Source organism: Sinohyriopsis cumingii, chromosome 12, assembly GCF_028554795.1.
Source record: "Sinohyriopsis cumingii isolate HCF-2022 chromosome 12, ASM2855479v2, whole genome shotgun sequence".
Taxonomy (NCBI): Eukaryota; Metazoa; Mollusca; class Bivalvia; order Unionida; family Unionidae; genus Sinohyriopsis; species Sinohyriopsis cumingii.
The window spans coordinates 57,585,176-57,602,877 of NC_142972.1; the positions used below are offsets into that span (position 1 = coordinate 57,585,176).

Sequence of the window (17,702 nt, forward strand, 5' to 3'; positions counted from 1 at the left end):
TGGCTCTCTCCACACCATTGGGACTGCAAACGGCATTGATGACCTTTTGCAATTCAACCACTGTGAAAGCTGTGTTGTACATGTAGCACAGCATATATGCGGAGCCCAAGGCTTGTCTTGGTCACCAACCTTGCATCCGAAGTAAAGATGATATGCCTTCTTCACTTGAGAATTGATACTTTTCTTCTGGTTGGCAAATGTCACTTCCCCACAAATATAGCAAAAATTGTCCGCGGTATTAACACACTTTCGAGGCATTACTGTTCTTTATTGTGCGTAAATGGATAAAATAATAAGTTTTATGTAACAGTAGCTTGAACTGTCTCGCACAACGTCTAAAATATTTTAAATGCTGAACCTATCTGATTGGGCTTTATATAGTACACTGCTTACGTCAGCTTCAGCAGCCGCCTGGCATTAGTATAATAGGCCTACACATGTATAGTACACTGCTGACGTCAACTTACTTCAGCAGCCGCATGGCATTAGTATTGCATTGCATCAGAAAATGATGCAATCAACTGTGGATGATGTGAGCATGATGGTATTATGCAATGTTACATCATTATTCCGGATGTTGCTGCAGTCTTACTGGAGAAATTTACACAGTGAAACATAGAAAATGAGGTATATGAATATCTTCAAAACGAGAGCCAATACAAATTTTTCACGGTTATATTCGTGTTCGGCACACCAAAATACTACAGATTAGGGCCTTTTCAAGTCAGTAATGATTTCACTGTTGACCAGTGTAATAACACTTAACCATACGGTAATTTACATCGTATTCTCTTAATGTTTCATTTACTAAAAAGTCACGATTCTTTCCATTTACTAAAGAGTCACAATTCCTTCATACTTTTGAATAGTCAGGTTGATGTAAAATATTCGTTTGCTCAATCTGGACACAGCTTGCACAAATATTTTATATTTTTAAAATTTGAAAACAAAAAGGCACATAAGTATTCCCTAAGCATTCGTTCATTAGCTAATTACTGTTAAGTTTTAATGAATTATTCAACATTACTACTGTGTGCAAACAAGCATTTATCATCCAGGAATTGAATAAGTAACAACAAGAAAAATACAAGATACAAGGTAACATCTGTTGCCATGCTGTCAGAAGAACTGTAAAAACATTTTAGACTGTGAAAACTATTGGAATGTATTTTACAATGACATAATTAATATTAATTAAGAGTGCCACAATGTCTGAGATATCACGCATTGTTTTATCATTCATAAATTATGACGCCATCTGTAGAAGGCAGCAGGCAAAGCCAACAGCTATGTTCTCCCAAGTATATGAAACACATGTAATAATTATGACGGAATAACACAACACATGTACAATGTGTTCAAAGATAATAAATAAATGACTAAATTGGTTAGGATATACAGTTCTCCCTTGTTATAACACAATAGTTGGGGTATATAACACAGTACATGGGGTCCATTAACAGTTGTATATATTATACACTGGATCATAACATAATCAGAATGACCTAAAATTCAATGTGTCAAAGGGGTGATAAACAAAATGCAAATCAAATTTATAGTAATGAATATAATTTAAGATGCTTCTTTTACTTCACGATATTTGTGCATTAATTATATAAATTAAAAAATTGAAATAAAGCATCACGTTGTTTTCATTCAACCATTAGTATACATCTGATAGGCCAATTCAAGTACAATGGCGTTCACATAAAATTTTCAGCTGTGTTCAAAATTATCTAAAATCAAAATTATTTTTTACATTTTCATAATTCTGTTTATGGGTTCATATTATATCTGGAATCATGTTACAATAGGGAATGTTAAAATGAGAGAAAACTGTATATGGTATAACTTTACATGGAGATATTTGGTCACTGTGTTTTATTCAGTACTGTTTATCTTACCCTGTCTGTTGTCATACGCACAGCTTGGTATGTTGCGCCACTAAAACAAATCAATATGTACCCACGGTTTTGTCCAATTTCCTTCTTAATTCATTACTGTCAGAAATAACTGATTCTATAAATAAGTCAGAGATGATATGTCATTAAAAGTATGTGGCATAAATTTCTTTTAAAGTGATTCCTGGACAAAAACCTACTTGTTTGATTTTCGATCTTGTGTTAAATTCTGGATCCTGATTTAGGTATCTATCTGGATTCTCTCCTCCTTCACCAGTGTTGGACTTCCCACCGATACGATTCATTGCAATAGCGAGGGTGGTGTGTGTCTCAAGTGAAATGCTTCCAAAGCTCATAGCACCTGCAGAGGCAAATATGTATTGACCAGGAATGTTTGAAGTGTAAAATATCAGAGAAAGTGGGGGTAAAATAAAGCCCACTAGAAAATGAAGACCGAAGACGAAGGCTGATAGAGACTGAGGCATAAAATCCCATGATGCAGTCTTTCTATGGTACACCTAATAATCCAACATATCAATATTTTTCTAAATCCAAATTAGGTAAATTCTAATGATATGCCAACATACTAATTTTTATACTTGTTAGACTGAACTATAAAGTGCACAGACCCAGATCTGCTGGCAGATCTACAATTGTTATTATTCTATATATCACACACACACACACACACACATCCATACATGCATACATACAAACACACACACACACACATCCATGCATGCATGCATACATACATACAGACATGCATGCATACATACATACATACACACATGCATGCATACATATACACACACATGCATGCATGCATAAATACATACATACATACACACACACATATACATGCATGCATGCATGCATAGATACATGCATGCATGCATACATACATACATACATATACAAACACAAGCATACATACATACATACATACATACATTAGACAGGGCATAAAAGAGAGAAAACAATTAAAAACACCTTCTTTTCTATAATATCAATATCAATGGACAAAAAAGAGCTGATAAAAACAAATAGATTAAATGTTACATGTACTTTAGGTTAATTATTTGTATCACTATTTTTTTTAATCTGCTTCAGCCCTAAATGCCAGATTTTACTGGGAAGAAGTCACAATCTTTGAATAAATTTGTATCAACAACCAATAGTACAAATATAGTTCATGCATCAATGATTACCTTGATTAGCCACTACACAAGGTCAAAAATGAAAAGCATGCAGCATGTAGTCCACCTGTCTAATTCCTCTCCTTAGTAATATGTACAATACACAGTCTCATGGTAACCTATCATAATTTACATCCTATTAGTATTAATATAGAAAGATTACCAATTAATAAACATAATTATTAATACTTCCAAGTGCACAAGTCAAAAAGTGACTTCTGAGTAGGCTTGGATGTATAAAGCATGGAATAATCATGTAACCATGGTATAAATAGTTAATCAACTGCAATTTGAACAGACATTTTAATTTTGTTGTTTTTAAAAAGGCACCAAAACTTGCAGTTGTAAAATTACATTTACTTTTGATGTAACCCCCAAGCATGCAGTTGTAAAATTACATTTACTTTTGAAATGACCCCCTAAACTTGCAGTTGTAAAATCTAAGTTGCTCATCCACAGCAGTGACATGTGCTTTTACACATTTAAAGAGATTAGGGGACATCCATTTAGTACATACACACTGAAGGGGGTTTAACCCTAATGCATATGCTTGCATATGGGGGGATCTACTGATAATGTATGTATGCATAGGAAATGTGGGATGAAACCTAGATAATAATTTAATACGTAACCTGTTCGACTGGGTTCATTTGGCATTTGATTTTTAGCAGACACTAGACAAACTATTTAAAGTTATGCAGCTTATTTCTCTGATGTAGCGAGACATTCAAATATCGGTGACTATCTGTTTTATTACACACGTTAATATTATTAATCCTTGACTGTTTCTGCGTGGATTAAATATAGGCCGTTCTATAGAATTTGGGGTGGTGTGTCAATCGTACTTACGCAGGTGAGGGGGTGTAAAAAAATACATGTGTACAGGGAGAGGGGGACGAGTCAAGCTTTGCCAGATTTTTGTGTACATTCTAAATGGATGGCCCCTTATTTCTATTTTTTCAAAACAATTTCAAAACTGTTTCTAGTAAAGTTTTAGAAACTAAAACAATCAAATCTCTTCTTTATGTGGCAGTTTATTATGAACAAAAACAATTAAACTGCTTCTTTATGTGGCAGTTTGGTAAATATATACCTATTTGTAATTATGTTACTGTAATCTAGGTACCCGTCAGATAAAATTAATTACAATGTACAGTTTTGACTGTGTTCATTGGGTATAGTACTAACAGAAAGGAATTAAATTCTCCAGTTTCGTGATATACTAGATTTTATACATCTCTATTGGTACCACACATGCAGAAAAGGTAACTGTAACCTACATTCACATGTTTCTCTCATAAACAGCACCAAATAAATTAACTTCAAACACAATATTAAAACTAAGTCACTAAACATGAAATATAGGTGAATGAGACCTCTTTCTGCATTATATCTGTAGAAGTTGTCAAGATGCATCATGGTTATCCTATGTATAAGGCATGCAAAAAAACTCATGAGATAAATGCAAAACTGACCAAACCCAGTAAAAGATTAAATACTGTGTGTGTGATTTGGATTTTTAACATAGCTTTAGCACTTTTTCAGTCATATTGCTACGATGTCTGCAGTGTGGCAGTTTATAGTGATGTCTAGCACTTGGGCATCATGGCGCAGAAATGTATCATCATGTCCCACCCAGTCACATTATCCTGACACCAGGCCAAACAACCCTAACACTAACCTCTTAATGCTGAGCAGCAAGTGAGGCAGCTGTTAGTACCATTTTTGGTCTTTGGTATGACTCCGTCAGGGTTTGTTCCCGCGACTTCACGCATCTGATGTGGACGCTCTAACCACTAGACCACCAGAGCATTCATGAAATATTGATCACAGCTTTTTTTGTCAGAGTATTGAACGAACAGAGATGCATATCATCATTGATTTCAGGATTGTAGCATGAACAGTGCCTGATAACATTAGACACAAATTTGAACCCATGTCAATGAAGTATAAAATATGAGCCATAATGACCTACTTCTATAATTAGAGAATAGTGATCATGATGATGAATCTTTTCTCAGCAAAACAGGGTACCATTCTGCTTACAGCATCTGACTGCAGTCAAAGCATAAAAGGGTACCATTCTGCACACACCAAAGGGTATCATTCTGCATATAGCACCTGACTGGATAAGCATGGTACACAGACAGAAAAAGTTCCATATCATAAAACACTGATTCTTTGTAAATGTTTTCTAACTTAGACTTTAATGCATTGCTCCATTGCCAGTTACTGGACATTTTGTAACCTTAGAATTCTGAGGTTAAAATACTGTAGCTAAACAGTATGTATTACACACAAGCATTATACAAATGTTTACATTGATCACTCAAAAGTCATAAAGAACATAATGCCATAGATTAAGATCTGTTTGTACATTATATCATTGTAGTTGGACATTACAAAATGTCAACCCTGATATGCATGGTTTGGGGGGGGGTGTGAAGCTGTGAAGCTAAATTCTGAGAGCACTGGCAGGAACTCTGGAGGCAAATTTTCAAGAATATCTATCACAGTTGGCAGTTCATATTCACAATACTGCAGAGCTATCAGTGTACCTGATTTTTCATATTATATTTACTCTGATGCCTTTTCCTTATTGAGTAAAATAAGAAAATTTAAGTGGTTGCATTTTTCAAACTGTTTAATACCATTTCTTTTCATTGAAAAGTGATGGTACTTGAGGAATGCATTAGTTAGTTTAACTAGGGGTTTAAAAGAATATGTCAAATAACATTCAAGTTTAAGTTATTAGACATAAACATTTCATTAAAAAACCATAACTCGTCATCCAAACAGATTTGGCATTCTTTGGCTACCATTGCACTTGAATCAAAGGAATTCGTGGTCCACAATTGCAACAATGAAAAGGAGCAAAATGGATAATTTCAACATTCCTTGAAAATAAAGCCCATGTAATTCATTAAAGTTTGCACACAATCCTTACTTTTTGTGAATATGGGCACACAGATTAAAATATGTTGTGCTAAATTTTAAAGCTTGGCCAGATTTTTACAACTGCACATCATAGATACAACCCTGAATGGTCTGCTTTAAGTGCATGTTGATATGACTTCCAGTTTGGGGAATGTAAGAATAACAAGAATTCCAAGATGGATGACATGGTGGCCATATTGGATATCAGATTGGTACTGTTTCCATTCAGGACCAACTAGACATTTTACAAAGTCTTTTGGTGAAAGTACATTATCAATCTGACCAATTGTCCAGGAGAAGTAGTGATAACAAGATTTTCAAAATGACCATTGTGGCAGATATAATGGAAGTCAGATTGGCACCATTTTCAATTACAACCAACAAAACATTAAGTAGTCTTTTAGTGACAACCCCATGCTGACATGACCATTCATTCAAGAGTAGTGATAGCAAGTTTTTAAAGATAGCAACTCTGGTGGCCATAGTGGATGTCTTAGCAGCATCATTTCCATTTAGGACCAGCCAGACATCATATAAAGTAAAACCCTTAGGTTGATATGACCATTTATTCAGGTGGAGTGGCAATAAAAAAGATTTTCAAGGTGGCTATATTGGATGTCCTGGTGTCATTAGGTCCCACCAGACGTCATAAAAAATCTAATGATGAAAACCTCATTTCAATATGCCCTTCCATCAAGAGGACTGCTGGAAAACCAAATTTGATGTCAGATTAGCACAATTTTTATTTAGAACTTAATTACACATCATAAGAAGTCTTTTAATTAAAACCCCATGTTCATACGAACATCCAATTAGGAAGACCACCGTGGTGGCAATGTTTGATGTCCAAGCACCATTTTCATTTAGGACCAACACAACCATGTTACAAACACATCTGTCAAGTTTCACAGCAATCCTACAAGCAGTTTAGGAGAACAAACATGTGCTAACAGAACAATGGACAAGGGACAACAAACCATCCCACTTGATCTTCTAGTCTCTGACCAATAAAGCTAATAATATATATTTGGACTAATTAGTAAGCAAATGATGCCAAGACATTGCAGTTTCTTTGGTATATGACTTTCACTTCAAGCTATGTTGAAAATACCATGGAAGTTAGCCACTGTGACCCATTTTCATCTCAAAATGTACTCTATGGTCCTAAACTAAGTAACCTAAGAGAACGAAAACCAACAAGTTTTGTAAAATGTAACAAATAATTTATCTCCCTAGAATACAAAATGAAAACTTAAAAAAAACTTGCAGTATTGTGAATCAAATCCCAAATAGTCCTAAAAGTTCTATCAGAAGTCCAAATGCAAGAAGTTCCAACTGAATTCTTGTAATATTCCAAATAAAGTGTGATAATGAATGTGTTGATGTGCCTGTAGTCTCGACTATACTATTGTGCCAATGGCCTGGTATGTGGTAATGTGTCAACAGGCTTTTCATGTATTACAATAACATAATCAAATATATCCTTGTCTGAATTCTCTATAATTCCAAATTGTTTTAGTCCAAGATTACTACTGTACACTTTGTAATTCCAGTGAATAATAATTTGAATAAACAAATCCAACAAAATGAAAAACATTTCAACTGATTCTGATTCAGATGTTAAGGCATAAAATAGTAGTTTTTCAAGTAAACAACACAATACAAAAAGCTAAGACAGAATAATAGAGCCAGGATGTAGGTCAGTTTCTTTCCCATAATATTCAAAGTTGCCAACAAGTTTAGGACTTTCCAAGTTAAAAACTAGTATCCTACATTCAGATAGAAGTACTTCCACTAATAATGATCTGAATACTGAATCTATACTCATCGAGAAATAATAGCTATCTATTATGTTGCTCACAGAAAAAATTGTCACTGATCAGGTACACCATGAACTTAATTTTGGACAAAGGTCATGTACAAATAACATATACATAACACATAATCATGGAGAAAAGCCAAAAACAAAAATTAAATATACATAACATTACTGTAGGGAGAGTTAACACTGCAATATGAATGGACAGGGAGTGATATATCAGACAAATGAACACACAGACAGATGATAAAATTACTTAAATACAACTTACTTCCCAAAGCAGGAGTATTGTACACACTCTTAGAAAACTTTTTAAAAAACTGCTTGAAAAAGAAAATGAAAACTGTGAGTAAAACTTACCTATAAAAACATGTGAACTTATTAGTCAATGGCCTAGACCACTATTTTAAAGCCAAATAAAATGGGTATGCAACTCATCTACAAAGGCATATTATCTACAAATATATATGGCAAAGTTATGATACCTGTACAGAATCTCTTAACAATTTTAGCAGCCTCTTCCACCTCAGATATATGAATGGGTTTTTCTGCTTTCACAAAATCCAGCTGTCCACGAAGAGTACACTCGCGTGAACTCTGCAACTGAGATTCCGTGAATTTGGCATATGCATCCTTGCTATTTGATCTGGCTGCATCCTATAAATGAAAAGATACTACAGTTCATTTTCACTCGCACAAACCAGGCTATGGACACAAAAATACAACAGTCTAAAAAAGGGTTTGAATTTTATATGCAAAATCTCTTCTAGTCATAATGTTAAACAGAACAGCTGTATCTCAGTTTCTAGAACATCTGACTCATTAACTAAGGGTTGTGGATTTGATACCCACCCAGGCCAGCTTGGATTATATACCCGTGTATGTCATTGGAAAAGGCATTCTGCACCTTGTCATGGCAGATCAAACATATTAAAAGTGCCTTGAAACCAACCAACCAACCAACAAAATGCTCAAGTTCACCAAATATTTATCTAACTAGAAAAACAAGAGAACCATAACAAGTACATCATATACCTGTCATATTAATTTCCTGAAATATGTTCCTTTGTTCAACCTTAGTGACCTTCACATCTGATCTACTGACCCCAAAATCATTAGCTGGTTTACTTGTCTCTAATACAAGCTATCTACAAAAATTTTGTCAGGGGTTTGTGATTCATTACTTTAGCCTTTTCTTGAGACCATTTTCCTTCAAGAAGTCTGTTCACCGTAACTTTTAAACTTATAACACCCCAAAAGCAGTATGCATCTTCTTGTCTCAAATGAAAATGAGCTACAAAGTTTAGTCAAGGCATGTGGAATAGACCTTTCGTTCTGTGGAACTGTACGTTCTTCTTTCAGACATCTGTGACCCTAAACTTTGACAAGAAAATGAAGAGGCACCATACACAAGTTTGGTAGAAGTAGGTGATAAAGAACTCAAAGATATTTTGTGGAAATATGAAACAGACAGACTGATGTATGGATGGACAGACATCACAATGTTACATGCTCTGTCTTACGGCAGGCATTTATAAAGGTTTATGGTCAATATTTAAAGCAAACATACTTTTCTATTCAGTATAGTATAAAATATACATTCATACCTGCAAATTGCCAATTGTAATCGGATCATTCATATGCTTCTCTCCACCATCTCTCCAATGGTAGTATCCTGGGTTCATTACAAGCAGGTTGTCACAGTCTCTTTCTGCATAAGCTAATGAGTGGCGGTTGAGGCTCTTTTTGAAATGAAAAATACACATTTTTAAGATTCCATTTTTACAACAAGACATTTTTCCCATAAGATCTAATAGTTCTTCAAAGAAAATGTTATGGGGACTAAAATGCCAATAAAACAATTTTCAATTATCAATTTTTTTTTGAATAGAGAAAAAAAAAATTAAAATCACCAAGTTTTTGTGACAAAAGTAGTTTTTTCTTGCTTTCCAAGAAAAGATGCCCCTTATGTAATGAATATCATGTTTTGTTTCTTATTTATGTTATTCAATTAGTATCACATGTTCTTTTTCATGTTATTTAATGAATATCACATGTTCTTATTCATGCTATTTAATGAATGCCACCTTTTCTTATTCATGTTATTTAATGAATACCACATTCTAATTCATGTTATTTAATGAATGCCACCTGTTCTAATTCAATGTTATTTAATGAATGCCACCTGTTCTAATTCATGTTATTTAATGAATGCCACCTTTTCTTATTCATGTTATTTAATGAATACCACCTTTTCTTATTCATGTTATTTAATGAATACCACTGTGAAGCGGCAAATTTCTGTCGATCTAACAAGAACACATTTGTTGAGAGCAGAGAACCATTAATTAGATTTATGGAGACAAGCGCGTATCATATCGCCATACTACCGTGTATGGTAATGTCCTTTAGAGGGAGAATTTTGTTCGTAATTAAACATTTATTTATACAGCAGCCAGGCAGACTATTAGGGACAAGGAAAACTTCATTTTCATGGTAAAGCTGTCACAACTGAGAGATCGCAGAAACTCTGTTACTCAATCTACCTGGTCAAGCTGACCCTGACTTTGGCACCTCTGGAAAAAGGCGGCAGAGATATTTGATTCTAATTGGTTACATTAAATAAGGGGCGTGTTTCCACACAAAATTTTCTAGCTTTTAAAATTGTCACATTGGAAATTCTAATCAGTCTAAGCTTTTCCTATAAAAGGAAACACAAAAAGTAGGACTCCTTGGGATTTGCAAGAAATTCCTCGTAAAAAGAACTGTTGTCCAAAGGGGACTATTGTCGAAAGGAACCGACGAAATAATTTGCCAATTAGAGGGAGGAACGTTGAAAGCAAAAATAGTGTGACAATTCCATGTAATTTGTTGATGCCATATATAATGCTTTGCTTAAGTTATTTACTTTGTAGTTGCATGAATCTTTTTTCTACATTTGTGTAATAATTTGCTTTATTAAGTATAACTGTGTTGAGTTTATACATAGGAAGTCGTACATTAATCTTCTTTAGATAAGTTGACGAATTGTTTGAATTTGTTGTCTTGTTTGCATAAGAATAATGTTCTAGACTTTAATACATTACATTAGTTAATTTGATTACGAGAATCCGTGTGAATTCGCCATATTTATAAGATTTCACGTATGATTAAGAATAAGTGTGTATTGACTGAAATGATCTAGTAATTGATTGATGTGATGTATCCTTTTTATTCGCTGTGTAAATTGAGGCTGGCTCAGAACCCCAGGTCTCGTGTATGTGTTAATGTGTAAGGTCAAGGCATAATGAATTAGCCATTTGACTAACTAGGGTCTTTAGAGAACATGTGGAGTCGATTGATAGCCTTAGTGTCTGTTTAGCACTGATATTAGAATCTGATAACGAGGGAGAATAATGAAGAATTAACTGTTTCATAAATAACAGGAAATTTAGGTTGTCTCTATTTATATTTATTTAAACGGGAGAAAATAGCTCCTGAGATGTATAATCCTGAGATGTATTATTCTGGGATGTATGATGTGATGTTATTCTGAGACGTATACTGAGAAGTATAGAGAGAAGTGCAGTGAGACATAATCCTGTGACGCAATCCTGCGACATATTAATTTCTGAAATGTATTCTGAGAGTATCCTGAGACGGATGGTGGAAAGTATCATCCTGAGATCCAAGGGTCTGAACAGCTACAGAGGAAGCAAGACAAACAGAACGAGCAGGTTATGCAATCATACAAGACGTTGACTTTGATTGTTCACTCGATCCTATGATGAACTAAATCTATCAGTAAAGAGATTGGCTATTTTACTTAAATCTATTTGCGTTTTCTTTGTATTTCAGTTAAATTTCTAAAAGCAGAGTATATTCCTGATGTAATGAATTTTCACAGTGTTTTATGTAATTGATTAAATTGTTTGTTTACATGTACGGGGACTCGTGTTGGTTTGTTCTATATACCTGCTCAGATCTCTATCTATTTCACCTATAAGTTTCACCACTTATATTTATATTTACTCGAACCGGGCAATAACATCAAGGGCGGTCAACCCCTAGATAACGAAAACCAAAATTGGGCGGGACACCCACCAGGAACAATTCTCCCCCCATTACAACCACGTTCTAATTCATGTTATTTAATGAATGCCACCTTTTCTTATTCATGTTATTTAATGAATACCACCTTTTCTTCTTCATGTTATTTAATGAATGCCACGTTCTAATTCATGTTATTTAATGAATACCACGTTCTAATTCATGTTATTTAATGAATGCCACCTTTTCTTATTCATGTTATTTAATGAATGCCACGTTCTAATTCATGTTATTTAATGAATACCACGTTCTAATTCATGTTATTTAATGAATGCCACCTTTTCTTATTCATGTTATTTAATGAATGCCACCTTTTCTTATTCATGTTATTTAATGAATACCACGTTCTAATTCATGTTATTTAATGAATGCCACCTTTTCTTACTCTTGTTATTTAATGAGTATCACATGTTCTTATTCATTTTATTTCATCAATATCACATTTAATTCAATTTTATAAAGTTTAAAGTACAGAGTCATTAGAATAGTGTGCGTACACTAATAGTAGTCATATCATGTGTCAGAGCTCTCGACTGAGTGCAACCCAACTGACTGAACACATAAGCAAGACCTGGACCCTCAATTTTCTAAGGCCATGTACCCTGTTTAGGCACATTGTCTGACCTGGACTCCTATATCAAAAGACTTGCACACATTCTGTTTATGCACATTTTCTGACCTAGACTCCTATATCAAATGTCAAGCATAAAACTAAATTAACAATTTGCAGAATTATAAACCTGCATCTTGTGTCATAAAGTATGAAGTACATTCAATTACATCACTTTTATATGGCAAGGTTAGGGGTTGGAGAGTATGTGTGAACATTTTATAAAGAGACAGAAATCAGATTAGATTCCCAGTCTACTGATGCCAACACTTGTGCAGATATAAACAGCAGCTGTACTGGTTTGATTAAATGACACCAAATCATATAGTGAAATTGATGCTCAAATGAAATCGATACAAAATATAGTTAAATGGATGTTAAAATGATGACTGATGACAAACATATGATTTCAGAAGAATTTAGATATTTTGAAAATTAAAGGATCTTCGAGATTCTAGGGGAATCTATACAAGTTCCAATGAAAGTCTGAATACCATATACTGCTGTAAATGAAGAGTTAGGCAGAAATATTTCTTCATTTGATTGCATATGACTTATTATAGAGTCAACTGGTATCACAGTATGTAAGAAACTGAAAATCTGTGTGAAGTGCATCTGGCACTCAGATGGTGAATCAAAGTGAGATTTCTATAATGCCTGCATATCCAGGACGATATAGTTGACACGACTGTCACTGAAATTTCATCCTATTTAAGGCCAAGCATATTCATTTTTGAACCATCCTCTTTATTTTGGCTAAAAGAAGTGTGATTATTCTAACGTCTTGTGTATTCTTTGTGAATGATCAACCAAACTATCACTCCCAGTACTGGTATCAGATAACATGGGGAAGTTATTACCCAGTATACTGCACACCCTCAGGTCACAATCTAACAACCATTACTCAACCAAAGACCTGTATCTAAGATCCAGTTTTGTCATCATGCATTCGTTCTGGTTAACATAACATACAATCTCGCCCTCTCTGTCTTTCAACCATTACTCAACCAAAAACCTATATCTAGGATCCTGTTTTGTCATCATCCATTCATTTTCTCTCTCTGTGCCTGAAGCTTCGTCATGATCTATGCATCCTTCTTAACATCACACAAAATAAAATTACTCTCTCAGTCGGCACAGAATCAAATACCTATTACTCCACCCAGGACCTACATCCAAGCTGCATGAGGTCACCTATTCATCATCCCTGTTAGCATCACATAAAATAAGAACACCGTCTCTCATTCAGTGTACACCAAGTTAATGGTTCAGTGAACAAATGCATAAACAGATGGACAGGTGTAAACACATACAAATGGAAATGAATGACGATAACATACCAACAAAACTGCGGATATACTAAAACCTGTCTTGCAAGACCACTGCCATCCAAGACCACTGGTCTCCAGAGACCACTTTCTCAATGCAATGATTAATATCATATTTAGTGTTTTGATCTGTAAACAAGATCACCTGCATACATGACAACCTTTGAAGACGTATAAGCATAATTATTGCTAACTGCCAAAAACAAGTATAAACTGGGCATGAAATGTGTAATCTATACATTAAATGCCATAACTACAGCATGGTGCATGAAAATTTTAAATTTAGTTTTTGCTACTAGCCTGGTTATGCGGCAGATTACAATTCTTGTCACAATGGACAAAATTTATGTGGATTAACTAGTCTACATGTCTAACTTAGTGTGAATATTATGAGCTTGATGATCATGTGCTCATTCTATGTGCTCATTACATCAATCTCATATTCTTCTTTTAAAGTTTGTAAAGTTTGTTTTTCTGATTTATCATTTATTTCAGTTTGTAAAGATCCATCTTCTCAACATTTTCAGTCATAAAACATCCATAAGTAAAACCGTTCAGCCTGTTTTGCTTAAATCTAACACAATTTTCTTAAAAAATACAGACTGTTCTGCTACCTATCTTTTCAATATAATAAATTTGTAAGGCAGTTTTAAATTGAAGAAACCCATCTCTTTTTCTTGGAAATGTGTCAATTACAGTTGCTATAAATAGAAAATAAGGAAACCACATTTATGTCTAGAATTCTTATGCTATTCTTGTGCAGCAGTCATCTTTTTAAGAATACCCTCAAATTTATATGATGAGTAGAATTAAAGAGATGATAATAAAAATGACAAACATTAGATTTTATGGTTTTATTTTTGTTTATAATGTATCAAAAAAGTAAATCATAGAGGCTAGCATAAGATGTAATTAGCTGACAAAAAGCATAATGGTTGGCATATATGCACCTGGCTTGACAGATTACTTCTTGCAGGCATAAAGGGTGGTCTCACAGGACAGGTTCAACTACATAATATCTAGATTTATCTATTAATACATCTGAATCAAGATTAAAATGATAGTTGCACTAGATACTTTATATAATAAATCCTATCTCTAATCAAGAGTGAATTACGATTAGGAAAACTGATTACGTTAGAGTACTAAACAACTTTCAGTACAAGTAATTTTTGTCACAAATACTTGTCTGAATGAATCCTATCTGAAGTGACATTCGTACAAGTTATCTCTCTTATGAAAAACAAGATCATACCTCCTCTGCCAGGTGTCTGAAGGACACACCACCAATTCTAGATGCTGTTCCTCGGAAACAAAGATCTATCACCTCCTTGTTCAGTCCTACTGCCTCGAAGATCTGGGCTCCCTGTAAAGAAAAAATTAAATCATTTCATCCTGCAAAAACCAAATATGAGCTGCAACAGAGACTACAAACTAACAAACGGACAATGAATCTAATACACAAACAGTACTGTCATGCTTACCTTGAGAATGTTCAAAATTCGATCTATCACAATTTTTGCAATTCATAATGCTGACATTAACTCTCTAAGTAGAATTCTCATGACTTTTCTGGCATGGAAATATAATTTTTTTTGATGAGTACTGATTCAGCTCAAATTTTCAATACTTTATTATTTGTATTTGAAAATATAACAAAATACAGAGATTCCCAAAGGGTTGTACATTAAATGGCACTTTGTATCAGAATATATTAAAAAAAAGTTTGTATAAGGCCACATTTTACTGTACAAATACTAATCAGCCAATATGATCAACACATAATTGGCAAAAAGAAGGGAAAGTTGTGTTTTGGAGAAAAAATTAAATTAATGTGTTAATAATCTTTACTGGAGCTGTGTGTTGATAATGAACAAAAACACAAATCAAGCCCATGACAGCAGTATAATCCCATGTCCAAGTTTCCTCTGACATACCCCATTTATGTAATTTTGAAATTTACTAACAACAGTTATAACTTGCCACTGCAGCATGGTGGTGGCATAGGGTAACCATTTACCTGTGGCCCAGGCAAACTTAAACAATCTTACATTGAGCCATACCAGCATGAAATCAAAAGAAATATGATTTATTTTCTCAGAAATTGCAATTATAATATTCATTATGTCTGTAATCCACTGATAGGTGAGGCAAAACAACAGCACTGATGAAATATGACCTGGTACTCACCATCTGTTTTGAAAGTCACATGACTAAACAAATGGCATAACCTACATGACCATGACATCAGAGGTCCAACAGATGTGTTATATCAAAAATAAACCCTTTTCCAATTGTTGTTATACAAAAATGTTTGAACTTAATAAATGTATGCCATAATGTATGTAAGGATTTAAAGCATACTTAATTCTCAACATATTTATTCAGCGAACAATAGCCAGAAACCTATTGCAGCAACCTGGAGAAAACCAGACTAGTCAATGCGGTAGTCACATGATGCCCACAAAAACAACACTGATAGGTGCTCTATGCTTCATGAATCTGGTTTTCTCCACTTCATCCAAATAGAGCTGCAAATCCAAACCAAGTGAGCCCAGTGGCAAATAAACATGACTAATTTGTTTTTGAACAAAAAGAATTAAGAGCTTGAATTAACATCTATGAAGCAGAAATGTGCACTAGCAATTGGTCACACAAAGAAGGATAGTTGGCTTATCTCTTTTATGGCCCCATCCATTTTTGTTGACAGTACTATGCATAATAAAACTGGCTTCTAGGCTCCCTCACTTGCTAAGACATAGCAGCAATTCAATATTTAGTTTCAGTAATTTGATAACTGTGGTTATTCCAGCTCTAACTGCAAGTTGTCTATTTTAACAAACTAGGAAGGAAGAATTATACCGTTGTATATACCATTGGACCTCCTGAATCCATGAAAGAGTTAAGCTGACTATTCTTCTATTGCTGTGTTGCTGTTATCAGTGACTGTTCAAAGTCAGTGGGGACATGGAACTACAACTGAATGAAAAGGACAGATTGACTTCTTTCTGGCTTTGATGAAGAGACAGTTAACTTCCAAACCTTAAAGCCCTTTTAACAATTTGTCGATACATGACTATCAATAGTCTCATTATTTTCCAACACAAGCACCAATTTTACCAGTAAAATTCAGCATATACCAGTGTAATTGAATCTCTAAAAAAAACTGCATTTGTTACATGCTTTAAACAATGCCCTTCATCTTTTATCATCACAATGATTGATTAACTGCTACAGGAAATTGGACCTCTAGGTATAAGGAAAGGCAAAACTTTTAGTACAAATTTGAGAAGTGTAATAAACATATGGTGCAAAAACTATTCTGACGGGATGAATAACATCTGAACAATGTGAAGTTGGAATTCTAACATTGGTTAAAACATTAATAATGTAACAAACTTTGTAACTGTGTGATTCTAACCTTTGTTAAAACATTAATAATGTAATAAACTTTGTAACTGGATCTAATCTTGATTAAAACAATAATAATGTAATAAATTTTGTAACAAAGAGATTCTAACTTTGGTCAAAACATTAATAATGTAACAAACTTTGTAACTGGGGGATTCTAACTTTGGTTAAAACATTAATAATGTAACAAACTTTGTAACTAGGGGATTCTAACTTTGATTAAAACAATAATGTAATAAACTTTGTAACTGGAATTCTAATCTTGATTAAAACAATAATAATGTAATAAACTTTGTAACGTAGAGATTCTAACTTTGATTAAAACATTAATAATGTAACTCTTATGTTACGTATTTAGGCTCTAATAAACAGTAACAAAGAAAAAGTGAAAACAACAAGCTTTGTAAA

General features: G+C 33.9%; 1 protein-coding gene across 4 annotated transcripts in view; it reads right to left on the reverse strand.

Moving 5' to 3' along the window:
- LOC149786526 (uncharacterized) overlaps positions 1–17,702 on the reverse strand; it is a 222,868-nt gene that overhangs the window by 82,966 nt on the left and 122,200 nt on the right. For all 4 annotated transcript variants that reach the window (XM_089977028.1, XM_089977029.1, XM_089977030.1 and 1 more), the window contains 4 exons: positions 15,139–15,249; positions 9,464–9,598; positions 8,342–8,513; positions 2,098–2,262 (listed from right to left, as the gene is read on the reverse strand). In XM_089977028.1, coding sequence (XP_089833154.1) covers positions 2,098–2,262; positions 8,342–8,513; positions 9,464–9,598; positions 15,139–15,249 — 583 coding nt within the window. The remainder of the gene's footprint in view (positions 1–2,097; positions 2,263–8,341; positions 8,514–9,463; positions 9,599–15,138; positions 15,250–17,702) is intronic.